Raw genomic sequence first — 27,638 nt, 5'->3', positions numbered from 1 at the left:
GCTTAGCAAGCAGTACTGAATCAGGCCCTCACTACTTGTCTGTATACCCTGCTCCTGAATCTTGACAGTCCTGTATTCCCTGATCCTGTCCTGTGTTCACCTACCTGGATTTTGTTCCCCAGAGTCTGCTTAACCTTTCATGTGTCTGTGCTGTGTTTGGTCCTGTCCCAGCTGATACTTGATCCATTGAAGCTTCTATTTGTATTCTGGGATTATACCTGTGTCCTGTCTGTAAACCGGAACTGCTCCATCTATTCCGCTCTTGTGGATTCTGTAGCCAGTTGTTTCTGTCGGTGGGTTACTGGTATTAGCTGCTTGTTTCAGCGATTCCCGCAGTCTGGCTCTGTATGTCTGTGTTTTGCAATCCTACAGTCCCTATCAGCGACCATTACATTACACCTTGGCCAGAGGCATCACTAGGGTTGATGTCACCCCCCCCCCCCTTTCCTCTATTGGGCCTCCTCCAGTCAGGCATTGAAGCGCATTGCAGAGAACAGCTCTTATAGGTAACGCTGCCCTTTGCGTTACTAATCATTTATTTTAGTACATATGTAATTAGTATTGGCGCAATGGGTGGCAGTTGTACCATGCTTGTTACATTCTACCCAGAGAGCGCGAGAAAGAGAAATATATATATATATATATGTGTGTGTGTGTGTGTGTAAATCTAGTTTCATTGTAAAGTGTAATTATATGTTATATGGTGTAACTATAAATCTTTTGTCTGCCTGTCCCCCCATGGCAATTTAATGATGCTAATACATAATGTGCGGACCTCAGCTCTGCTTGGTGTCAGATTGACATCCCAGGGCGATCTGTTGTGATGCCCGTGTCAGGCTCAGCTTTAACCCTAAATGAGGCTAAAACATACCGGACACTTGCACACATAAAGAACAACTGAGCGTCCACAGTATATGCTGTTTCTAAATCACTCATTGGGGGGGATTCTGTAAGGCTCAAGCCTTGTAACGCTACCCCGCTGAATGCCCCCCCTGCTGAATCCCCTTGGCTCCATGTGTCCGCTAGCAGAAGAAATCATTCCATGGTCGCCAACAATCAAAAAATGTACTTTTATTTCCTTCAGTGTCCATTGAAGATGCGGTGGGCCCTGACATCCTGTGACATTAGCTGCCCGCCCCCGGCAGGCATCAACCCGCCTGCGTTCCCATGGGAATGCCCATCGTTTTCATGGGGACGCCCATAAAATGCTGGGCACTCATATGTGTGAGCCCCGTTCCCCCCCAGCCCTCCCTCCCTGCAATGAACAGCCCAGCTAGTGTCTAACTCGCTGAAGACATTTGTTGCTGCACAATATGCGCTTGCAGAAATGCGCAGACCCAAAAAACGGAACGGGCTCAAATACGCCCTTTACGAGTTTTGTTGAATCAGGCTTAGTGTAATTAGACAATGTTAAGGACATGTAACACTTTATTATGTCATCTTCGCTCTATAAACAACAAATTGTATTGTCCTATTTACTAATAGAATGAGTGGTCTCTCTGCTTTCTGTCTATAGGGTAAATTTGGAGCTTTTTGCTGCCAGAGATGTCATGCAGCCGTGTACTGTTATCCACCTACGGGAAAGTGTCTCCTCATTGGCTCAGCTTCTTAATTCCACCAGTTACAATGGTTTTCCTATAGTTTACACCCCAGCTCCAGGGCAGGAGGAAGTCTTCTTAGGAACCATTACAAGGTAAGCTAGTAATGCTGATTTATGTTCTCCTTATGCTTGGCAAATGTTTGATTGGTGAACATGGATTGTGACCATCCCTGGATGACCTCAAGAGCAGCAAGAGTTTACAATTTACAATTGTTTGAATATATTTCAGTTAAATCTGTATTGAAGTATATAAAATGCATATAATCAATAAAGAGCATTGGCCAATGTCACTAAGCACACTCATAGGGTTGCATAGTGGTTACTATTACTGCCTTACCACACTGAGGCTATGAGTTCCTGGCAGGGCCGCCATCAAGGGGGGTCCTGTGGGTACTGTTGTCCCGGGCCCCGGCATCTGGAGGGGCCCGGGCAGCTGCCCACAGCGACAGCGCCACAGTGCCCTCACCCCCACGGCCGCACACCTGGTCATGGCTTGTCGGTATTGAGGTTTTTAGGTTCATAGACTCCATGTTGCTGCTCCTTCAGTGAAGCATTGTTCCCTGTATCCAGGCGGCCACTGAGGTTAGTACTGAGTAGGTGTGGAGCTATTGCGGGACTGTGTTAGAGCATCACTTATGTCCTGATACAGAATGTTTCTAGGGTGCCTGCATATAATTCACTGTATGACGCCCCATTCCAATAAAGCAACAATCAACCTACTGTACCAGTGTGCGTAACAGTGAGTACAGCTGAACCTGTTTTGCCTTCAATAAAACCACTCCACTGGGCTCTTTGTAGTTGTAAGGCATCCCCTGATACAGAAACTCTACTACAGCCTGTACACACATACTTTCCCCCAACCCCCCAAAAAATCCAAAACACAAAAAGCATACTGGTAAATTAAGTTGATGTTTTAAGGGGGGTGTAAGGATTTTCTAGCTGTCTGCGCTGTGACTTGTCAGAGACTGTGAAAGACACAGTGCCGGCAACAACACGACATGCTTGTATCTGATGCTCACACGTCCCCGTCTCAGGCAATAATGCGCCGAGACAGAACTACTCTCAGTGGGATATGAGTGGCGTGTCAGTGAGGCAGGGGGCAGGATGTAGCTGGAACAGCTGGCAGACGCTCTCTTCAGAGGAGGTAAGAGGCCTGTCAGCGCAGCGGGGGGGGGGGGATGTGGCTGGAAGAGCTTACACACTGCTCTGAGTTTAGCAGCATGTCAGCTCACCCAGACGCTCGCCCCCGCTGTGCTGACAGGCCGCTCAGCGCTGACCTTCTTTGATAATCTCAGCACGGTGGAGGGTGTCACAAGAACACAAGGGAGTGCAGAGTACTATTACTAAAAGGGTTAGGGCACAGTAATATGTAAAAATCTGGCAAAATACACCTTGTGGGAACACTACTACATGCTGTGTAATGTTGATATGGGTCACTACACGCTGTGTAATTTGAATATGGGTCACTACATGATGTGTAATGTGAGTATGGGTCACTGAGTGCTGTGTACTGTAATTATGGGTCACTACTTGTGTAACGTGAATAGGATTGTTCTACTCTAGCGCAATAATTTGAACTGGAGGTACTACTGTGTGACGACACTAATTTCTTGTGATACTTCACCCTTTTTATCCAGCCTTCATCGTGCACTATTCCTTTATAACGTTTTGGCAGTAGGGCGCAACTTATAATTTTTAGGGGTCACCGAACACACTAGCACCAGCCCTTGGGGGTGGGGGGCCCTTGTCATTGGCAGGGAAAGTGAGTTCCTCCACCTCTCCAGACCACTTTAAGCCCTGCTGCTGGTGGTGGAGCCTAAATATCTGCAGCATTCCTGTGCAGCAGCTCTTGACGGTAAGCTCCCTTAAAGAGTAGGGCCCTATGGTACTTACCCTCCAGGCTCCCCTTTAATCTGGCACTGCTCCCATCCCACAGCCTTACCCTATCTGCCCCTCTAACCCTGCCTTTGCTGGGAGAAGGGTGTTGAATCAGAGGTGGATCTAGCAGCAGGGCCTAGGGCATCAAATTAGCTAGGGCAGGCTCTGCTCCTCCTTTCACCTCTCCCCCTGTTCCTCCTAATCTCACGTCACCCCCTGTTTCTCCTCATCTCACGTTTCTCCCTGCTCCTCTCATCTCGCATCTCCGTCTCTCCCCCCTGTTCCTCCTCTCACATCTCTACCCCTGTTTCTCCTCCTCTCATGTCTCACCCTCTGACGTCTCCCCCTGTTCCCTCTCTCAAGTCTCTCCTTGTTCCTCCTCCTTTCACCTCTCCCTCTGTTCCTCTCCTCCTCTCACTTCTCTCCATTTTTCTCTCCTCCTATCATGTCTCCCCCCTGTTACTCTCCTCTTCTCACATCTCCCCCTGTTCCTCTTCCTCTCACGTCTCCCCGTTCCTCTTCTCCTCTCTCGTCTTCTCCACTCACATCTTCCCGCTCCTCTCCTCCTCTCAAATCTTTCCATGTACCTCCTCCTCTCAAGTCACCCCCCTTTTCCCCTCTCAAGTCTCCCCCTGTTCCTCCTCCTCTCACCTCTCCCCCTGTTCCTTCTCCTCTTACATCTACCCCTACTCCTCCTCACACTCTCACATCTCTCCATGTTCCTCATCTCAAGTGTCCCCATTCCTTCTTTCATGTCTCTCCCTGTTCCTTATCCTTTTAAGTCTCCCCTTGTTCCTCCTCTCATATTTCACCAGTTCCTCCTCTCACCCTATTCCTCCTCTTTTTAAGTCTCCCCTTGTACCTCCTCTCACATCTCTCCCTGTTCCTCCTCTCACATCTCTCCCTATTCCTCATCTCGAGTCTTCCCCTGTTCCTTCTCAGACTCATGTATCCTCCTATTCCTCCTCTCACGTCTTCCCCTGTTCCGGCTCTCACTCTCGGATCACCCCCTGTTCCCCCCCTCACATCTCCACAGGGAAGAGTCTATGCCAGGAGCCAGATGCTGATGCCATGTGTGCTGTAAATGGCAATGCCTATTTTTAGTCCCAGTTCAGCCCTGGAGTGTGTGGTACAAGTCGGAAGGGGGCTCTTGCTTTTGATAAGGGTTTCCCTTGCATTCTCCTCTTTAAACTCCACCCCTTCATTGACTCCACCTCTTTTGTAGGGCTGCTTTTAGAAATGTCCTGGGCTGGTTATTCATCCCAATCCGCCCCTGATATTGCAAGTACACATTAAATGAGATTAGTTTAAAATATTGTTCAAAAGGGCCGTTCTGAGCGATCTCTTTTACCATATCATCTAATGTGTCTGGGGCTTTATTCAGACTGTATGCTCACATGAGACTGGGGCTGATATAAATGGCATATATTCTATGTACAGAAATTAGTAAATTGGTGGCACTATATAAATACCTAATGATAGTAATAGAAACTTTTCTGCTTGTATCCCTCTAAAGGCCCGTACACACTGGGCAATTCTGAGCTGAAGGCAGCTCCCAGTGTGTATGCCCCGGCGATGAGTGGTGAGCGCTGCTGCGCGCTCCCGCATCATCGCTGGGAAAGCCACTACTGGTATTACCAGAAGATGAGCGGCTTTGTTGATGGCTTTGCATGGCTCTGCGCTATGCAAAGCCATCCTCCCCCGCTGTCTGCGCCGGACAGGGGGAAAGGAGATCAGTGAGTATGCACTGAGCGGCTTTCCCGCAATCGATAAAAATGATCATCACTGTCCATACACACTGGGCAAAATTGCCCAGTGTGTATGGACCTTAAGACATGCGGTTACTTTCCTAGCCCTGGTCCTACCCATAGATTCCACTATTTGGCAACATGTTATTAGTTATATTTTCATTGGCAATATTGTATTGAATTGTATTATTATTATATTGTATAGTTAGCTTTTATATTTTAAATATGTAGTATATTTGGTTACACTCTGTTCAATGCAATTGTTAATGGGAATAAGTCTAGGCCAGAGTGGTATTTAATATAAATAAGAAAATAAGACCATTGTCCTAAGTCCCCTTAATGTACTGTACATCTAAAAAGAGTGAGTAGTTTAGAGTAATGTTGGGTACACAGCATATGACATGTGTACCCAGTTTTATTTGCGATGATGAACGTGCGCATGCACTCATTAATGATGTGCTTCATCATTTGTACAAACAGGATGCCTTGGAGTATCAGCATTAGTATTCACAGCTCCCCTAGATAAGTTTTTTTATTGATACATTTGGGAAAAAATATTTAACTGTGCCTACCTGTCATCATAGTGTCAGTTATGTGGTGGTGCACAGTTGTTCTTCTGATTGTCCACGTGTTATGATTGGCAGCCATGGGGGGAGCCGGCCCCACCGCGGCGCAGCAGGGTCACGGCGCACTCGGAGCCGAAGGCTGTCCTGTGTAAGCTCTGTAGGGAGGAAGCTGTGTATGTAATACTGAGCTGCCTGTAGGTGGCGCTCAGCTCCTCAGCTTTCAGGAAGCTCCTCCTGGGGCTGCCAGGGAGACCGAGATTAACCTGGAATGGACGGGGGACAGACTGACTCTCCAGGACCAGTCATTGTGGGTACCAGCTGCAGGGGCATGGGCAGGGGGGAGAAGAGTGTGGGCACCATTAATGAATGCTGGTCCAGTGAGCACTATGATTGGTAGCTGCAGTGAGAAGGGGGAGGACTGGGAATGTGGAAACTGGGTGCCCTCCATTGCATGTGGGGGTTATTTGCTTTAGTATTGGTGTTTGTATGTATTCTATGTATGTATGTATGTATGTATGTATGTATGTATGTATGTATGTATGTATGTATGTATGTATACTTTGTGTGTATGCTATGTGTTTATGCTATGTGTGTGTATGTCCTTTGAGTATGCTATGTGTGTCTATAGCTTGTGTATGTTTATAAATCTGCAGTTTGTGCATGTGTGGTATCTGTGCCTGTATGCCATGTGTGTGTGTGTGGTATGTGTGCATGTATGTCCTGTGTCATACTTGCCTACTTTTAATTTCACCTCTCCGGGAGAAGCCCGGAGAGGCAACACGTCAGGGGGGCGGGAGCAAGTCTGACATCACTTGGCCCCGCCCCCATACCGGCAAACTCTGTGATTCGCGGGGTCCGCGGAGAGGGGGCGGGGCTTTAATGGCGCGAAATGCCATGATCACGTCATTTTAGCAACGCCCCCTCTCCGGAGACCCACGATTTCAGGTAATTACACCAGCGGGCAAGGGGTAGCGGGGGCAATTAGCAGAATGCTGGAGACTTGCCCACCTTCCGGGCGGGCCGGGAGAAGGACCCGATTTCCAGGAGGCTCCCGGCCATTCCGGGAGGGTAGGCAAGCCTGTTCTGTGTGTCTGTATGGTATTTGCGCGTGTATGTCCTTTGTGTCTTTATGGTATGTGTGTGTATGTCATAAGTGTCTGTATGGTATGTGCGCATGTATGTCCTGTGTGTCTGTATGGTATGTGCGCGTGTATGTCCTGTGTGTCTGTATGGTATGTGTGCATGTATGTCATGTATGTCCTGTGTGTCATGTCAGGGTAACGCAGGAAAATGGGAAGGGGGGAGGCGCCAGAATTCTTTTGGCAGGGGGGAGCAACATTACTATTTATGCCACTGGCGGTACCCCAGGGTGCCTAGTGTTTTGGAACCACTGGCCTAGAGGATTATTTACAGCATTACTTCCATATCTATTTTTGTACTATTGGATGATGAACTCCAATGTGTTTGCTACTATTTGCTTAGTTACTGTTGGTGGTCTTCCAATATAGGTTATTCCACTTTATATACAATACGCTGTATTTACATCTTTTTTTTTTAATGAACTACTTTTTACGAAATGCTTGATGTCGCAGAGTGAATCAATGTAAACATGATTTAGAAGCAGCATAAACCCTGATGTATGCAGGCTCATTGTGTGGACATAGCAGGAAATGGTAATAAACATGAGCTTGGCTACAATATTAGTATAAAGAAGCTCTTCACAATTTCATTTTTGTCTAACTTTTTGCAGCTGCTACCGCTATATATTTTCTGGATATGTTTCTTTGCAAATAATCCAGCTTGCCACAACACACAAAAAAAATGATAAATTTCTATAGCACATAATGTACTAATAAATCCTGTTCCTAAATCAATCTTTCATTAAAGAAGGACAATGCTAAGGGGTTTACACTTTACAGAGACCTTTAAAAATGGCTTTGGGTGGTAGGAATCGAGACATTTAACTGATGATAATATGACCTCATGCAAAGTTACATTTTGTCTTCTTTATTAGACATTCACAGGCGGTCACTTACTATTTCACAATGTGCCAGTGCTGCTGTTTGTTAGCTTCGTGCTTTGGTTCCCAAACTGTGTGCCTGGGCACCCTGGGGTGCCTTGGGACACTTGCAGGGGAGCCTTGGTTTGGTGGTCAAGGAGTAATTGAAATTTAAATTGGTCAGTATAATAGGCAAAACTAGTGCTTGTGGCTTCTCATTATAAAATAAAAGGAAAAACAGAAGTGAATCCTGTCCCACACCACATAACTGACCCTAAGGATGACATATAAACACAATTTGCTTATATATTTTTTTCTGCATTTCTCAATTAAAAAATTTGGGCCGATGGGCACCGTCACAAAAATTCTGATACTCTAGGGCGCCGTGATTAAAAAAAGTTCGGGAATCACTGCCCTAGAGTATCAGCTATTTTTTCTCAGCACCCCAGGATAAAAGGGTTTTATTGTGAAATTTGAAGAAAAAAAAACAATTACAGTAAATGAATAAATTGTGCCTACTTGTCATTTTAAGGTTCAGTTATGTGGTGGTGCACAATTGTGCTTCTGATTGTTCACATGTTTTATGATTGGCAGCCACTAGAAATGGTTTTGCTTCTTAGTTTTACCATAACTTCACTGTGTTGTAGACAAGTGATTGGACACCCCTGGGCCAGCTAAGTGTTGTTCTCCCGCAGCAGACACATGTTTATCAAGGTGTTTGGGTTTGTCATTTTTCAGGATAATGTCTGATACTAGAGTGTACAGTAGTTACAGTAAAGCATGGAGGTGGTGGCGTTATTCTTTTTCAGCTGGTTTAATAGAAAACTCGGGAACAGGGACGGACTGGCCAGCATAGAGTCCAGATCTTAACACCATTGAGAACCTCTGGATGAATTCTAGGCCCTTGGTTCAAGGCAGGGGCGGATCCAGGATAAAATGACAGGGGGGGCACCATGATAATAGAGGGTTTAGGTGGGGGAGGGGCGGTGTTAGTAATGCCAGTGTACATGCTAAGAGAGCGGCAGAGAGAGGGTGGGAATGGGATTAAAAATAGGCCCTGGCATTTAAAGTACGCAGGCTCACCATGGAGACAAAAGTGAAGGATGCAGTGCTCCGGAAAAGGGGGTGTGGCCGCTCAACAAGGGGCATGAGTGTAGTGTACAAAACCATATACAACTTCTACACACTATGCAACAAAATACTAGACCCCATCAATGTTCCCTCTAATTTTACGAAGGCTGTGTGCGGCAAAAGATTTTGGCTGTGCAACTTTGGAAGGAAATTTCAATTTTTGTGCGTCACTTATATATAACTGGAAAATGGCGTTCAGCATTTGTGTTAACTTTAAATGTTTAATATAATTTTGAAGTAAACATTTAAAACACAGCACACAATGTAGTTAATGGGTGAAACACACATTAATTGAGTCCACAACTGCAAAAAGGGACCACTGCTACTTTGTGCGCTGTGTTGTAATGTCTGTGTGCACACTCGTTGAGTTGTGTGCACGTGCGCACAGCTTAGAGGGAACACTGGACCCCATTATACTTGCCCCTTACACATGATGCCAAATGGAATGAGCCAAAATTCACATAATGCTACATGGATTTTTCAAAATTCACATAATGCCACATGGATTGTGTCAAAATTCACATAATGCCACACGGATTGAGCCAAATTCACATAATGCCACACGGATTGAGCCAAATTATATAATGCCACATGGATTGAGCCAAAATTCACATAATGCCACACGGATTGAGACAAAATTCACATAATGCCACACGGATTGGGCTAACATTCACATAATGCCACATGGATTGAGCCAAAATTCACATAATGCCACACGGATTGAGCCAGAATTCACATAATGCCACATGGATTGTGCCAAAATTCACAATACGCTTCATAAACAGGGACATTGTCTACCAAAGGTGCGCATTAAACATTTACACTGTAATGTCCATTACACGTTAAGTTACACGCCATTATGTCCATTGTGTATTATGCCAAACACCATAATGCCTATTAAAAATTATGCTACATAAGTGCTGCTTATCTACATGCCCATTGCCAAGGGTTCCATGCTCATTGCCAGAGGTTCCATGCTTGTTGCCATGTGGGATTACATGGTCATTGCCAAGGGGGAATACATGCTCACGGTAAATGGGGGACAGCCGCCGCCAGGTAGAAGTGATAGCCACTGACAGTGGCAGAGCCTGGCTGTATTCAGAGCACTGCAGGTCCCGGCAATTTGAAATAATACCCCTTTCACACCAGAAAATGCATTCCCAGGTTGGCCCCTTTTACACCAACCTAGTCCCTGCATTTTCTGGTGTGAGGGGGAGAGAAGACCACCCCTCCCCCTCTTTAACCAGTTATCTCATTTAACCAGCTATATCTTCGGAACCAACTGACCCATTTACATGAGACAAGTATCATATTGAAGAATTTTGAGTGGGCTTTGAATGATTTTGATCCAGTGAAACTGGAACTTTTGGTTCCAGAGTAATCTGCCCTCAAAGAACATGAACAGCCATGAAATTACATTTCAAAAATTAAAAAAATCGGTTTACACGCAATATCTCTGGAACCGATTGACCTATATGGACCAGCCTGGTATCATATTGAAGGCCCAGCGATTTGGAATTGAATAAGATCAACCACAAGCTTCTGTGATGCCAGGGAGGGAACTGGTAGCTGTCGGAACCGGGTGGGGGTCGGAGTTGCCGGGTCCCATATTATCCTATGGGGAAAAAACGTTACAGCTTTGCCAGGCGATATCTCCGGTTCCCGGGGGGCTAGAGACATGGGGCTGGTCTCGTTGGAAAGCCCTGGTCCTCAGCTACAAAATGAAATGACAGGGGGGGCACGTGCCCAGGTGCCCCCCCCTGAATCCGCCACTGGTTCAAGGCCAACTCAACCTGCTTCAGTGCCACAGCTGGTCACTGTACTTAAAGTGGAATGGCAAAACATGGCACCTACTGTTCTTGTGAACAGTTTGCCAAAAAGGGTGTCTGCACGTGGTGGACCTACAAAGTACTGACGTCAATGAAGTCTTGCAGATCTATTTGCTGACAGTGTCCAATCATTATGGTGTAATTTGATTTCATCCTGGACAATTAACTTGAGGCACCTCTGTCACGCAGCACCTCAAATGTATGGTACAAAGTCAGTGGCAGAGGGCACATGCATGGCACAAAAACAGCGGCAGAAGGCACATGCATTGTTCAAAGACAGCGGCATACTGGAACCTTTCTGATTGGAGCGATAATCTGGTCATGTAAAGGTGACAAGCAAACATTTGCTCAGAATAGACAAGAAGGTTGTTCGGATAAATTGGTTAAACCAAATGGATTTTATTCCTTAATATTTGTATGTTTTCCAGTGTTTAGGAGCAAATAGACAATTGTAGTGGCGGCTCCTACCTCCGCGTTGGAAGGGGGCTGCCGCTGGCTGTGATGGTCGCTGCTGTTGGTCCCTACCGCTGCCACCGATCCCACTGCCGCTGGTCTAATGCCAGTCCCTGCTGTGTTCGTGGGTCTGGCGCATGCACAGTATCATCTGTGCACAGCGCATGCGCTGGCCCCCATGTTCTACGGTCAATTGTTCTTTGCTCAAATAGATTACCAATTTTTTTGTTCCAACCCAGAAAGATTGAACAGATAATCTTATGGTGTGTACCCAGCTGTGTCTGGTAGGATTACATCTCAAATACCCACCATGTTGACATACTGACATGCACACTGTCAACATCATGGCCATGTTGACCTTATTATTGCGAATGGTGACATATCACATATGTACGTGACATCCACCCATCTCACTGCATATATTTATTTTTGCACCAGAAATAACCTTTACTCATTGTTCATAAGGTTACAAGGCAAGACAATAAGTGAATAAAGCCTCCATCCACTTGCTGTAGGATTATATATTGTGTGCCTCAGTAGACCTGACAGCATTACTGGAACCAATCACATATATAAGGAAGAATAGATGAAACCATTATAAAGCAGAGCTCCAGCGATGAAGATGAAACATTATTGATTGCACAGAGAGAGACGATTTGATAAATCTCACATAATAATAATAAGACCTCAGTCCTGTGATGTGTCAGTGCTGTGCTGCAGTCACACGAAGACCATCCGATTAGCGGTCTGCAGAGTGTGGCAGCTTAGCCCGGCAAACAGAGGGCGACGCTTTCAGGAATACCAACAGACTTTGAAATTGTCTGCTTTCTTTTCTTCAGACGCTTGTGACCTTCTTCACATATCTGGAAACCTCAAATTATTTGCTCTAGGGCTAAACTACAAGTCACTGAGCCAATGTAAATCTTTCATCAGTATACAGTATATTTGTGAGGGAAAAATATGTTTTATCACAGAATGGTAACAAGGCAGCAACTTGAATTCTGAAGCTTATTTTAGATCCAGTGATGCAGAATAAATCCTGAAAATGTGGACAATACTATCTTTACAGCTTCTATGAATAAATACCTATCATAAATAAAAATGTTCAGGATCCAGTTTTAACCTACAATTGAATGCATTTTATTCCCATAATCTACAAACTATGGATGCACAAGAGGTGAATCTGTGTGGATGACCAACCAACATAGCCCAGATTCAGTCCCAACATCCTCCGTACCCCCTCAGTCAGCTTAGTTTACTGTTAATGTTATGTTGCCATCCAATGTTGCCCCAATTGGGTGCAGAGACACAAATGGAACCCCTGTCAGCTTTGCGAGGGCTGGCGATAGAATTGACAGCCAGTAGGCCCTGACACCCGTCAGAAGGGTGCGCTCGCGCACGATACGCTCACACTGCCCATTCCAACAGAGCTCCCCGCTGCTGTTCACCGCCTCCCCACTTGCCGGTCCCCACCACCTCCCCTCACCCCCTCCTAACCTTGTCTGTCTCTCTGAAGTGGAGAATTCACACAGAAGCACAATTTTATTCTGCACACGTGCATGCACTGTGTGAGCGGCCACGGGGAATAGAGTGTTCGCCGGGTGCTTGCACACAACAGTGCAGGCGTGGGCTGGGGGATGCACCCACGGGAATGTCCAGCGTTTCATGGGCATTCCCATGGTAATACCCCGATGGCGCGAGTGCTGGGAGCGGGTAGCTGACATCACCGGATGTCAGCTGCCCGCCCTGTCCTCGTACAGGACACCTGAGAGTGTCTTAGTTTTGCGTGTACATTTTTTTCCCTCAGCTCTGTCAAATCAGAAAGTGGAAATTGATTAACAATGGACTGCAATGGGTCAGCACACATATTGGTCAGATTATAATAGAGAAATGGTAAATCACTTGTTTACCACAAAATAACCTTTGATTAAAGATCAGTGAACATGGGAGCATATTTGTTTTAGCAAAATGCTACAAAACCTATATTGCTTTTAAATGGAGTGCTGTGTTCCAGTATATTATCTCGTTAAAGAAAACACATTGTAAAACCCCGCTGGCAGTAGGTATGGCATACCTGCAGTCACTGGCTATGGTGCGTCACACTTACTTTCCTCCGGCTGGTCATGGGTAAGGCACAGGTACCAGGGGGTCCCCAGAATAATCAGGAGTTTAATTACAGTTGCATTGTAGGAGTGGACTACAGGTGTCAGTGCAGCGCAGAAAGAATTGGGCGCCAGGCCATCTCATAAAGCAGCAATAAACGGTTTATTTAACATATAGCAGGGATGAAGCAGGGAAAACTTCTGAACACTCTCCTCCAGCACACAGCATAATGGTTACATCAGGTCACTTATCATGCCAACTCCTCCAGCACATTAATCGTATCGGTTACATCAGTTCCATCAAGGCACCTCCTCCAGCACGTCACTTAATTGCAGCGGCATAAATATGGCGAACAGCAGTTCCTACCAGGGCATCCTGGTACCAGTAGTGCTACACATCACAGGTTACTGTCTCTCTCATACATAACAAGGACTCTTGTCAATGGGGGGCTACTCAGCATGCCGCGTGGCTTCGACCACTCACCCAGATACGTCCTCTCCTGAGACTCACACCTGGCACTCTTCTAGGGCACCTCTACAGGTGGGCATCACCCTCTCACTGGACTCTGTGTACTGCTGTTCTCACACTGCGATCTCTCTCTCTGTTAGGTGCCTTGCTGGGACTGGCAGCACTACATGTGCTGTGAGGGGCTGCATTCTCCTCATGTTACTCTGCAGTAAAGCACCCACATCGCTTCTCGGCCTTTTGGCTAAGGGGTCGAGGAAAGAGGGTCTCTCTAAGCTTCGGCGAAGAGGACCCACCGTTCCCTATTTTCCCCTCTTCGGCCTTATGGTTGAGAGGGGTTAGGGGAAAACGGGGCCCGTCTCCTTCGAGAGATAAGCCTATTCGATCGCACAGCACTGGTGGTAGGGAGCACACCTCGGGCTCCTGAGATTCTTCAAACCCACAGGTGCTGCTGCTTTCTCCATGGAAGGGGTGCAACTCATGACTGCTGTTTCCAAAGCTGGGGACCATGGAAATGACAGTTAACCATTCCATGGCCCCAGCAAGCATCCATGCACCTTCTCCCCTTCATTGTTCACTCCAAACTTGTGCTGAATCTGCTACCTTCTAACTTACACTTCCTGTCTTCCCCCTCTGCAGGAGGCTTGCATGTGATCACTGCCTGATCCCCAAACTTCTCCCAATCAATGCACAGGAAATAGACCTAGCTATGCATGATAAAACTAAATGGTATTAACCCTTGCAGTACCTGGGTATTACACAATCATTATTCCAAAACTTGCTGCTGAACATTAACCATTTCATAACTTGCCGAGAGGGTCATGTCAGTAATGTTGTAATTCAGATGGTTGTGGACATAAATGAAACATGGCTTCTAACACTGTCCATGGCTTCAAACACCAAAAGTGCTGTGGTCATTTCATTTTAGCTAGTGTGGAGAGATAAGTGCACAGGCATAGGAAATCTCAAGTATGAGTATATCGGTCCACAAGTAATAACAATATGAATAAAATACTGTATTTTATTTAAACAAATAACATATGTGGAGGTGCTCCCGTGAGAGTGGGTTTTAATGCAAGCAGAGAAAGAGAAAAAAGGACTGAGTCCTTTTTTTTCTTTCTCTGCTGGCACTGGGAGACTGTTAGTAATGTGAAAACTTGGTGGAAACTTTATTCAATGTTTTGGGGTGCGTGGCTATCCTGACGAAGGGGCCACGCAGAGCCGGCCCTAGCCTAAATGATGCCCTAGGCAAGATTTTGGCTGGTGCCCCTTAGCACCGCCACTAGTTCCGCCTCTGACCCTGCTCCCCTTTCCCAGCATGATCAACCCTCATCATAGCAGTCATCATTTTGGTGCTCCTACCTGCAATATTTTAAATGGAAACAGCGCACACATTCGGTGTGCAGCCCAAACAGGGGGGTGTTCTTGCTGGGAAGAGCATGGCCACATAATAGTACCCCCATTTCAAATTATGCCACACAGTAGTGCCACTTTATTCACATTATATCATGTGATGGTGTCCCTTATTCACGTTACATCACACAGTAGTACCACTTTACCTTATGTACATTACTTCTCACATTATTCACATTATACCCTTAGAAATAAATCCTGAGAAAATATTGTATTTTAAGCACCTCCATGGCCACACTGCAACCCAGCACAAAGCAGTGTGTGCTGGACAAAGGAGAAGAGCTGCAGGTGCTGCTGTCACTTAAGGGGAGGGGGCGCGGGGTCCCCACTGGGCCCTTCCATCAGACTTTGGCCTGGGTAATTTGTACCCCCTACCCCTTTCTCTCGGCACCCCTGATAATACCACACAGTAATGCCCCTTACACATGACACACATTATTAATGTCCTTATAACCATAATGCCCTTACACATTATGCCAACCTTTATTAATGCCCTTCATACACATAATGACACACATAATTCCCCATACACATATGTTGCAAATTATTAATGCCCTTATACACATGACACACATAATGACCCTTACACATATGTTGCACATTATTAATGCCCTTATACACATGACACACATAGGGGGAAATTTACCAATATGAAAAACCTAGTTTTTCGTATTGGTATTTCCCCTACGGCTGCATACGACTGTTTTAGTCGTATGCAAAGTCGTGTTCCGGAGGGGAAATTACAAAGCAGTCAGATACGACTGCTTTGTAACCCTCCGATGGTGTAACAATTCGTATTAGCGGCACATATATACGGCCGCTAATACGAATTCGTACAGGCAGTCTGCACGGATCAGTCAGATCCGTGCAGGCTTCAGTGTAAAAAAATAGAAAAATTAAATAAATAAAAAAAAAAAACGGCGTGGGGTCCCCCCCACAGCCGAAACCAGCACCAGGCTGAAGGAGCCGGGGCCGGTAATTAAAAATCAGGGAACCCGACAAATAGGGGTTCCCCGATTTTTAACAACCAGCCCCAGGCTCCAGGTCCGGGGCTGGTTCCCAAAATACGGGGGACAAAATGACTAGGGGTCCCCCGTATTTTAAGAACTTTTAAACCTTTTTTTGAATGGTGATTTCTGTCGTATCCTATCGATGGTGTAGACATTCGTATTTGTAAATACAAATATGAATGTTCCATCTTTAGGACTACGAATTGTTGTATTTTTGGGATTGTAAATCCCGAAAATACAAATTCGTAAAAAAAAGGTGTATTTCTCCCTACGAATACACCTTTTTTCTACGAATCCATTTTGGTAAATGTACCCCATAATGCCTGTTACACATATGTCGCACATTATTAATGCATTTATACATGACATACATAATGCCCCTTACACATATGTTACACATTATTAATGCCCTTATACACATGACACACATAATGCCTGTTACACATATGTCGCACATTATTAATGCATTTATACATGACACACATAATGCCCCTTACACATATGCACAACCAACCCACCTGCAGACAGCACTCGCACAGCCGCTAACACCGTGACCTCTGCCTCTGCTTGGATACAGATGTTTCCTCATACATCTTGACTCAATAGGCCATGCAGCTCCTGGCCAGTTCTGCTAACGTTGGGTGCCTTTTTTGCTGAAAATTCGTCTTATTTGCATCGTTATGACCAACACACACAAGGAGCTTCCAATGATTAAAATGATATGCGGCATGCCTATATTCTGTGTGCGACTGTGGCTGTACCTGCATACGGAATGCTATGTTACAGTGATTTCCATGAATACACTATTTGATATGCAGATACAGCCTCACTCACACACAGAATATAGGCATGCTGCATATCATTTTAATCAGCAGAGGCTGCTGATGCCCCTAGGTATTCCAAATGCCCTAGGCAATTGCCTAGTTTGCCTATGCCTAAGGCCGGCTCTGGGGCCACGCGCTCCGAAACGTTGAATAACGTTTCCACCAAGTTTTCACGTTACTAACAGTCTCCAAGTGCCGCCTATATGTATATATTTATATATATATATATAGATAGATAGATTCTGTAGTTCCGCACTCCCAGCCAACAATGTAACAAGTCGCGGTGCTCCTTTAAGGCGACACAATGTGTCCCAATGTATAACAGGGTTGGATATTCCAATAAGGGCACTCACCAGTAAATCATGAAAAGTTTATTCAGGGTACATTACCAATCAGGCATAGTAGTCAGTCTACGTTTCGGCCACCAGGTGGCCTTTCTCAAGACAGGTCAGCTTAGATAGATAGATAGATAGATAGATAGATATGTCAAGATACTCTTTCCATAAATAAAATAAATATAATTTAGCTGAATTAATAAATGTAAGCACTAATTGTCCAACAAATAAATAACCAAAAAAATAAGCAACACTAAATAAGGTGCTTAATTTGTGCAGTTATCTGAGCGAATGGTTAATACTAGGGAGGCCAATCCCGGCATTGGGATCGGGACCGGCGGGATCCCGGGATTTTGGCCTAAAATCATCGGGATTTGAATCCCGGGATTGAAGCTTCCAATCCCGGGATTAGTACCCTCATGCCAAAAAAACTCCGGGCAGCGCTGAGCACCTTAGAATATAATATAATTAATAAGGTTTAGAAATCCTTTGGGAGAGGGGCTGTTTTTTTTTTTATTTTTTATTAGGGAGGTCAATCCCGGGATTGAAAAAATGCCCCAGGATTGCCATCACTAGTTAATACCTAATGTCCAGGAAATCATCACAGAAGAATTGTGACTTGTGCTTTATAACTACATTACTGTCTATAATCTGTCTGCTGTCACGGTGTTTACATTCCGAGGATGAAATTCTATTACGCAGAGCGCTAGCAGCTACAGTCACATATACTTCTCATGCCTTCCTATTACCACAACTTTCCCTTATTGATACAATAGTTTATCCTACCATTACATTTTCTTTTCTGTATTGTGTGAGAATCTCAGTAAAGTAGGACAATTAATCCATATTATTAAATTAGTGTAATTGAATAATACTAAAATGTTTAAATTGCTCATTTAAATTAAAAAGAGATTGCAATAAGCTGTCAAATGTAGCTATTAAATGTAGACTTACGAAGATGTAAAATCATATGAGCTCATTAAAATTATCTACATTTTTATGTTATATATGGAATGCTTATTTAACTGTTGCTGCTTGCAAGTGTATGTTGTGCAGTTACTGAAGCAACCTTATTATTGTGCACCAACATAAATCGGCATCATGCGGTGGATCCACACCCTATCCATTGCCATTTCTTACATGAAAAACAGATAGGACAAGGAGTACAAAGCACAGTTTTGAGTTAGGAATTGCGCAATTGGCCATCTGGACCTCCCACTTTACTCTGGAAGTGGGAATTGCCACACGGGCGTGAGCAGCTCTGCAAGACTTTATTAATCTCTTGGGATGTTCGGGAGAGTAGGAAAGTCTGTGTACTGCTACTGATATGGCCAATATGTTAATTCTCTTAATTTGTTTTCACTAATACCCCTTTCACACCAGAATTGCAGAGACCAACCCGGGAATTAAATTTCAGGGACAAGCAGGGACATTCCTGGGTTGGGACCCATTCACACATGCTTTTGAAGCAGGGACAACCCGGGTCGGTACCTTTCACACTGAACCTGGGATGACCCTGCATTTCTATGAGAATATCATTAAAAATGGCTGTTTTTTGGCCCACAAAGATGAGGTAATTAGGGAGAGGGGTAAAGGGAGAGAGGGAGGGATGGTCTTTGCAGACATTGCAGGCTTTCAGGGATGAAATAGCACTACTGGGGTCTGCTGTGCCACAGAGCTTGCACAGTGTCTTCCTGTATGCTGTGTGATTGCCAATGCAGACATTCTTGGCTTTCAGGCTGTCAGGGGTTAAAACGCACTTCTGGGGTCTGTGGTGCCACAGAACATGCACAGTGTCCCCCTGCACGCTGTATGCTGCCTCTGGGCGTGGCTGTGAGCGTCCACCACAACAGGAAGTTGCCCTGCTAGGAAATCAGCATTAGCAGAGGCAACACGGGAAGCAGGGACATGTCCCTGTACCTTTCACACTAGCCAGTAGTCCGGGAAGGACCCGGGAGCAACCCCGCTACCTAGCAGGGTTGAATTGCCGGCAAATTGACCCAGGAATTTGTCCCTGGAACCTTTCACAACAGTGCTAGTCCCGGGTTGTTCCTGGACCCAATCTGGGAATTTAGGCTGGTGTGAAAGGGGTATTACAGACCCCAGAGACTTCCTGATTTTTTGTAATATATTTTATTCATTAGGAGCTTGCAGGGCCATTTCTAGACAATTCGGCTCCAGTTCCAAAAGAAAATTTGGAACTGAATAAATTATGTGCTCCGCAGGAGCATGCACAAATGGAGGAAAGGCCTAATTGCAAGGGGTGTGGCCTAGCATGGAAAAAGGCATGCCCATTACACATTATGCCACATAATGTAATGCCTATTACACATTATACCACGTACCATAATGCCCATTAAATGTTATACCCCGCTTACATGCATAATGCGCCCTGGGGGGCACAACACTATCACTATTGCCCATACACACAAAGCAATATAATGGCATTTTCAAAAGTCACAAGAGGGAACAGGAACATGTTCCTGTTCCCTCTTGTGACTTTTGATTACCTATTTTTTGAATATACTGCAAGCCTTGAGAAAGGTCCATGTTGGACCAAAACGTCGGCGACAGCAGCAACTTATCCGAATAAATTACTTTGAATTTGTCTGATATCTAAAAAGTCTGGTGAGTGCTATTCTTTCCCCACTTGGGGATCATCACTACTGTGTATATATAGCATATATATATATATATATATATATATATATATATATATATATATATATCCATGCAGGTAGGACAGCACACTCCTCACATATAGCCAGCTGCCAGGGTGCCACAAACCAGAAAGTCCCAAATTATTCAGGCGCTTCCACAGAATATTCACAAAGAAAAACGGGTGCACTCACCGGACTTCATCCAAAATGCAGGTGTTTATTTACATACCACAGCCGATATACTCAGGTGACAGTTGACCATGCCCACTGTCACCTGAGTATATCGGCTGTGGTATGTAAATAAACACCTGCATTTTGGATGAAGTCCGGTGAGTGCACCCGTTTTTCTTTGTGGATATATATATATCTCTTATATATTTAGCCAGATCTGTCACTCAACCCCTGTGGAGAACATTCCTGTGTAGAACAGTTTCACTTTCATGTGTCTGACGTTCCACCCCCTTGACATCACCTCCCCCCGCCCAGCCAGGGCTACAGTACACGCCCACCATCCACCATTACTCCACAGCCACCATCCACCATTACTCCTGCACATCCCTACCCTCTGCCAGGACCCCCGCGACCCCCCTCCCGCGATTCGCGGGACCCCCCGCGACCCCCCCCTCCCGTGATTTGCGGGACCCCCCCGCGACCCCCCCCTCCCGCGATTCGCGAGACCCCCCCTGACCCCCCCTCCCGCGAATCGCGGGACCCCCGCGACCCCCCCCTCCCGCGAATCGCGGGACCCCCGCGACCCCCCTCCCGCGATTCGCGGGACCCCGCGACCCCCCCTCCCGCGATTTGCGGAACCCCCGTGACCCCCCCTCCCGCCATTCGCAGGACCCCGCACCCCCCCTCCCGCGATTCGCGGGACCCCCGCTTTCCACCCTCCCGCAAGTCGCGGGACCCCCGCGACCCCCCCTCCCGCGATTCGCGTGACCCCCCTCCCGCGATTCGCGGGACCCCCGCGACCACCCCGGTATCCGGACTATTGTTAGACAGCACTTACATCGACAGCCATTACATCGACACCATTAGTTCGACACCTCAATAGGTCGACATGGTTTTAGGTCGACATACCATTAGGTCGACATGTCATTATGTCGACAGATCATTAGGTCGACAGCTCATTAGGTCGACAGCTTATTAGGTCGACATGTTTTTAGGTCGACACTGCCATTAGGTCGACAGTGTCTATGTCGACAGTCAAAAGGTCGACATGGGTTTTTTCACTGTTTATTGAGCCGACATGTGCCGACAGGCGGTATTTCATGCCCTACTATCCACTAGGGCGTGGTGGGAGAATAAAATAGTGTGCCGAGCGCAGCGAGGCACCGTGCCCGAAGCATAGCGAGCGGCTGCGGTACACTTCAAACTGTGTCCATGTCGACTGTGTCGACATTTCGGCCAAAAACCAGTGAAAAAACCCATGTCGACCTTTTGACTGTCGACATAGACTCTGTCGACCTAATGGCAGTGTCGACCTAAAAACATGTCGACCTAATGAGCTGTCGACCTAATGAGCTGTCGACCTAATGAGCTGTCGACATAATGACATGTCGACCTAATGGTATGTCGACCTAAAACCATGTCGACCTATTGAGCTGTCGAACTAATGGTGTCGATGTAATGGCTGTCGATGTAAGTGCTGTCTAATATCCGTCTAATATTCCACCACTGGGTAATCGCTGACGCTGTGTTGCCCACATACCCCTATCATGCCTCATATCCCAGCCTCCTGCTCTCATGCACCTTAACTCCCACCCAGTAGGAGAAGACACTGACTCAGGGCCACCGTCCGGTACTCCTGTGCTGCCACGCTGGACCCTCACCCACTGCCAGAAGCTGCAATACAGGGCATCTTTCATACAATTCTAACCATATTTCTCACAATACAAATATTCACAAATTAAGGGGCGTAGCCCCATACGCCGGTGTGAAGAGCGCCCGTAGGGCGCGATGAATCACCTAGTATATATATATATATATATATATATATATATATAAGAAACTGTAAATAAATATATAGCAAATAGTGGGCACTCCAAACCATTATTATTGAACGGTTATTATTGAATCAATTGATTTTATTTTTCTAAACATTAGATGTATTGTTTGTTACATCATCATACACTTCACCGTATTTAACTGTTAGAATATTGGCTTATCTTTGGCATAATTATATGCTGTAATGCAGCCCAATCATGTTCCCAGCATAGGGGATGCAAAACTGTTTTTCTGTCAATAAACAGAAGTGATATGTAAAATGATACATTAGACAGTTTACACTGTTACTTGAAACACTTATTGTAACAGTTACTGTTTTTCATTAATGGACTGCAACAGTTATTTCTTACTTATGTACGCAGGATTGTCTATCTTTGTATATGCACTGCAAAGAGAGCAGCATAAATCCAATTACCTCCTCACTGGGATGGAATTAAAAGCTCTAACAACCAGACATTGTTATTGATAAGACAAAATATACCGCACTCACAGTGCTCCAAAAAATGCTAAATAGTATGTTTTTTTTTTTAATTGATAGATTTCTAAAACAGTGCAGGTTTTTTTTTATACTTGATTGGCATTACTATCTCAAAACATTCCTAAATTCATATAAGGTTGCGAAAAATATAATCAGCTTTACTCCATATGTGCTATTGTCCTGTTATATAGAAGGTTGGTAGGACATTACTAATGAAAAGGTAATGAGGCTTTTCTGTGAACTGTTGTATAACTGCCTTTTGGCCCTTATTCAAACCTGATCGCAGTACAAATTTGTTCTCAACATGGGCAAAAAAATGCTGCACTGCAGGTGGGGCAGATGTAATGTGCAGAGAGAGTTACATTTGGGTGGGGTGTGTTGAAACTGAAATCTAAATTGCAGTGAAAAAATAATGCAGTCAGTATTTACCATGCATAGAAACAAAATAACTCACACAAATGTAACTCTCTCTGCACATGTTACATCTGCCCCACCTGCAGTGCAGCATTTTTTGCCCATTTTGAGAACAAATTTGGGTACTTGTGTATTATAGCGGCGCCCCCGATTTCCATCGCGCAATGTTTTAATCGCGTCGCATCGTATGCCATGCACCCGATGGCATGCGATGCGACACGATTTTTGGCCCCTATACGATGAAAGATTGTATAAGCACCCTAAAGGGTGCTTTTAAGCACCGTAATGGGTGCTTACAATTTTAAATGCACCCCCACACTATAAACGTGAACCCGAAGCGTGGCGAGCGCAGCGGTACGCGTCCTCTGACCTTTTCATACCCCCACTATCCACATTGGCGTGGAGTTGAGAATAGAAAGTGTGGCGAGCACAGCGAGCCACCGAGCCCGAAGCGTGGCGAGCGGACGCGGATACCTGTGAAGCCCGCGAGGGGACTCCGATACCTGTGAAGGTATCCGCGTCCCCTCGCTGCGCTCGCCACGCTTCGGGCTCGGTGGCTCGCTGCGCTCGCCACACTTTCTGTTCTCAACTCCACGCCGACGTGGATAGTGGGGGTATGAAAAGGTCGAAGGACGCGTACTGCCGCCCCGGGTTCACGTTTATAGTGGGGGGGGGGGGGGGGGGGGGGTGGCGTGGGGGTGCATTTAACATTGTAAGCACCCATTAGGGTGCTTATACAATGTTTAATCGCATCGCATCGCATTGTATGGCATTGTATGCCATATACAATGTCATACAATTTTAAAATTGTATGGCATTGTACAATATCGCGCGATATCGCGTCGCATCACATACCATCGTATGCCTTATGGTATGCGATGCGATGCGATGGGCGCCGCCAAAATACACAAGTACCCAAATTTGTACTGTGATCAGGTCTGATTAAGGGCCATCATGTAGTATCACTGAAATTCCATTTAGAGTATTTGTGCTTCTATTATAAACACGTTCAGGAGAAAACACACAATATTCACAATTGTGACCAATAAAATGGGTCAATTATCAGGGATTTTTTCTCCCACCAAAGTCAGTCACTTTGCACTAGGACAAGCTTGTACTCTTTTACTATGCTAAAGTATATTAATGAACCACTCTGAGACATCCTGACATAAATTTAGCTAGATCTGAGCATCTTCATAGTTTCATTATTTTCACCTAAAATGCGAAACTTTAGGTCTCTTGCCAGAACAGAAGATGTTGACTCAGATCAAAATACATTTGCACGTTTCTTATTCAGGTCAAGTCACAACTTTTCCACACTAGCCGATTTTGAATATCTCAATTTAAATTTTTTCACTCCACCCTAATATGGTCTGCTTACTTGTGATTTTCTCTGTGTTTGTGCATGTGTGAGAGAGAAAGATATGTCGGTTCACTCGCTGCCCACAGATGGCAGTGTTTCGGAGACACACGGACACTAGACATATATATATATATATATATATATATATATATTTCCAAGACTGCCGGCACTCTGCAGGTTAAACAGGACAACGGGCCCCGGTGCCCCAGCAAACAATCATACAGTACACCAAAAAATGATTGGCACTCGGGAGGCAAAGTCATCAAAGAAAATGGATGTGTATTACTGAGCTTTCGGGGTTTGACCCCCTTCTTCAGAGCACAATCCTACAGCAAATGAACAGTGCACACTCACCACATAAATACTGTCTGTATCTCAGGCACCTCCGTCAGTCCGTTACCATCATCAGCGGCTACACGTGCAGAAGCCGGAACCAAGACGGCGGCTACCTCACTTCCGGGTCCAGCGTGCAGCCGGGTCGCCTAGCAACCTCCGGCTGTTTGCGTGCCACTGCGGCCATGACGGAGGCACGCACATCGTCCCGGCTGTGCGCCGCTGCCACTATAGATAAAGAACAAGCAGAGGGGGGTATGTTTAACAGCAGATCACCAGACCAAAAACATATATAATACATACATATAGAATAATCAAAGCTAACAAAAAAGGAAAAATAAAAAATAAAAAAGACAAAACTACAGCATACAGGAAAATTAAGTACAAAAGCTTCAAAACAAATACAAGTTAAACTACAATCATAGTGTAAGAAACAGATGCTAAAGAGGAATCACAATCACATATACAGTAACACGGCTATGAGGTTACTGAATTCCAACTAATTTTGTCATTAAGACCAAAAGGGTGAATTGTTTTGAGGCGAAAGATCCACCGTGATTCGGCGATGAGCAAGCGTTTCGCTCTATCACCTCCTCGCAGTGAATCTTTAACAGTATCAATCATGAAATATTTAAGAGACGATAAAGGGTGCCCTGCAGCCTTAAAATGTTGGGCCACCGGCTGGTCGATGACTCTACCACCGAGGGCCAAATCAATGGCCGACCTGTGGAGAGCCATCCGCACCCGGAACGACTGTGTCGTCTGGCCGACATAATAATGGCCACATGGGCACACGATGATATATACAACATATTCTGACCGGCAGGTTAAAACTGTACGAATTTCATATATTTTCTCAGAGTGCGGGTGTTTGAAATTTTTGCATATCACCATATGTCTACAGGTGATGCAGTTATGGCAGCTATAGCAACCAGGGGGCTTGATATACACATTGGGGGCTCGGGGTATATTCATCCCAGTAATGTCCGTCTTCACGAGACGGTCACGTAAATTACGACCCCTTTTAAACGCTGCCAAAGGACGCACATCCCTAAACACAGGAAGGTCAGGATCACTTCTAACGATGGGCCAAAGTGCTTTAGATGCAACATGAATGGATGGGCTAGCCACTGTGTATGTACTGGTCCAGGGCAGTACCTTTCTAGACTGGCGTTTACTGGGCTGAAGTAATGTAGAACGGGGCAGGGACAAGACTTGCGCTTTTTGTTGCTGCAAGAGGTCATGATCATAGCCTCTGGCAACAAATTTGGCAATGAGTTGATCAAGGCGTTCAGAGACAATAAGGGGGTCACTGATCACTCGAGCCACTCTCATCATTTGTGAGCGAGGTAGCCCACGTTTGAGGGCTGGGGGATGATGGCTAGAGGCCATCAAAAAGGTGTTGCGATCCACATTTTTATAGTACACATCGGTAGATAATCGATTATCATTGATCGCAACTGCCACATCAAGAAACTGAGCCTCAGTCTTGCTACAAGAATAAGTGAACTTGATGGAAGAGTCCCTCCCATTCACTTCAGACATTAAACAGTCAACCCGCTCCTGCCCACCCGAACACAAGATGAAAATATCATCTATGTAGCGGGTGTACAGGAGCAGATGTTGCGCAACCTCAGGCCGACCAAGGAACATGCCATCCTCCTGATCAAACATGTATATATTAGCATACGAGGGTGCGACCGCCGACCCCATTGCGCACCCTCGCAGCTGAAGGTAAAAATTACCATCGAAAAGGAAGAAGTTACGCTCCAAGGTCAAGCCCAACAGCTTCAAAAAGAGATCATGATTAAAACACGCATTATCCAGATGCCTGTCTAGAAATGAACGAACCGCCCTCAACCCCCCTGCATGGGGTATAGACGTATACAGGCTTGAAACGTCCAAACAGCATAATAATGTCCCAGGTGGCACCACAGGAAATTTTAATAGTAATTTAAGGAAAGTAGTAGTATCCTTCAGGAACGACTGTTGAAGACACAGCAAGGGTTGTAACACAAAATCTAGCAATTGAGACACCGATTGGTAAAGAGAACCACGAGCTGAAATTATGGGACGACCTTTTTGATGGCCTCTAGCCATCATCCCCCAGCCCTCAAACGTGGGCTACCTCGCTCATAAATGATGAGAGTGGCTCGAGTGATCAGTGACCCCCTGATTGTCTCTGAACGCCTTGATCAACTCATTGCCAAATTTGTTGCCAGAGGCTATGATCATGACCTCTTGCAGCAACAAAAAGCGCAAGTCTTGTCCCTGCCCCGTTCTACATTACTTCAGCTCAGTAAACGCCAGTCTAGAAAGGTACTGCCCTGGACCAGTACGTACACAGTGGCTAGCCCATCCATTCATGTTGCATCTAAAGCACTTTGGCCCTTCGTTAGAAGTGATCCTGACCTTCCTGTGTTTAGGGATGTGCGTCCTTTGGCAGCGTTTAAAAGGGTTCGTAATTTACGTGACCGTCTCGTGAAGACGGACATTACTGGGATGAATATACCCCGAGCCCCCAATGTGTATATCAAGCCCCCTGGTTGCTATAGCTGCCATAACTGCATCACCTGTAGACATATGGTGATATGCAAAAATTTCAAACCCCCGCACTCTGAGAAAATATATGAAATTCGTACAGTTTTGACCTGCCGGTCAGAATATGTTGTATATATCATCGTGTGGCCATTATGATGTCGGCCAGACGACACAGTCGTTCCGGGTGCGGATGGCTCTCCACAGGTCGGCCATTGATTTGGCGCTCGGTGGTAGAGTCATCGACCCGCCGGTGGCCCGACATTTTAAGGCTGCAGGGCACCCTTTATCTTCTCTTAAATATTTCATGATTGATACTGTTAAAGATTCACTGCGAGGAGGTGATAGAGCGAAACGCTTGCTCATCGCCGAATCACGGTGGATCTTTCGCCTCAAAACAATTCACCCTTTTGGTCTTAATGACAAAATTAGTTGGAATTCAGTAACCTCATAGCCGTGTTATATGTGATTGTGATTCCTCTTTAGCATCT

The 27,638-nt window shown here is 45.6% G+C and overlaps 2 protein-coding genes across 5 annotated transcripts in view; both read left to right on the top strand.

Annotated features, from left to right (window-relative positions):
• Positions 1–27,638, top strand: part of MCM4 (minichromosome maintenance complex component 4) — a 372,932-nt gene that overhangs the window by 165,870 nt on the left and 179,424 nt on the right. The window lies entirely within an intron of this gene.
• Positions 1–27,638, top strand: part of LOC146079479 (chloride channel protein C-like) — a 151,913-nt gene that overhangs the window by 86,438 nt on the left and 37,837 nt on the right. For all 3 annotated transcript variants that reach the window (XR_014474555.1, XM_083186247.1, XM_083186248.1), the window contains exon 14: positions 1,517–1,693. Coding sequence is in view for 2 of the 3 variants with exons in the window: in XM_083186247.1 (XP_083042373.1) it covers positions 1,517–1,693 (177 nt within the window). In the remaining variant the exon portion in view is untranslated. The remainder of the gene's footprint in view (positions 1–1,516; positions 1,694–27,638) is intronic.

Source organism: Crinia signifera, chromosome 5, assembly GCF_055691185.1.
Source record: "Crinia signifera chromosome 5, ASM5569118v1, whole genome shotgun sequence".
NCBI classification, from domain to species: domain Eukaryota; kingdom Metazoa; phylum Chordata; class Amphibia; order Anura; family Myobatrachidae; genus Crinia; species Crinia signifera.
This window is presented reverse-complemented; position numbering and strand designations above follow the sequence as displayed.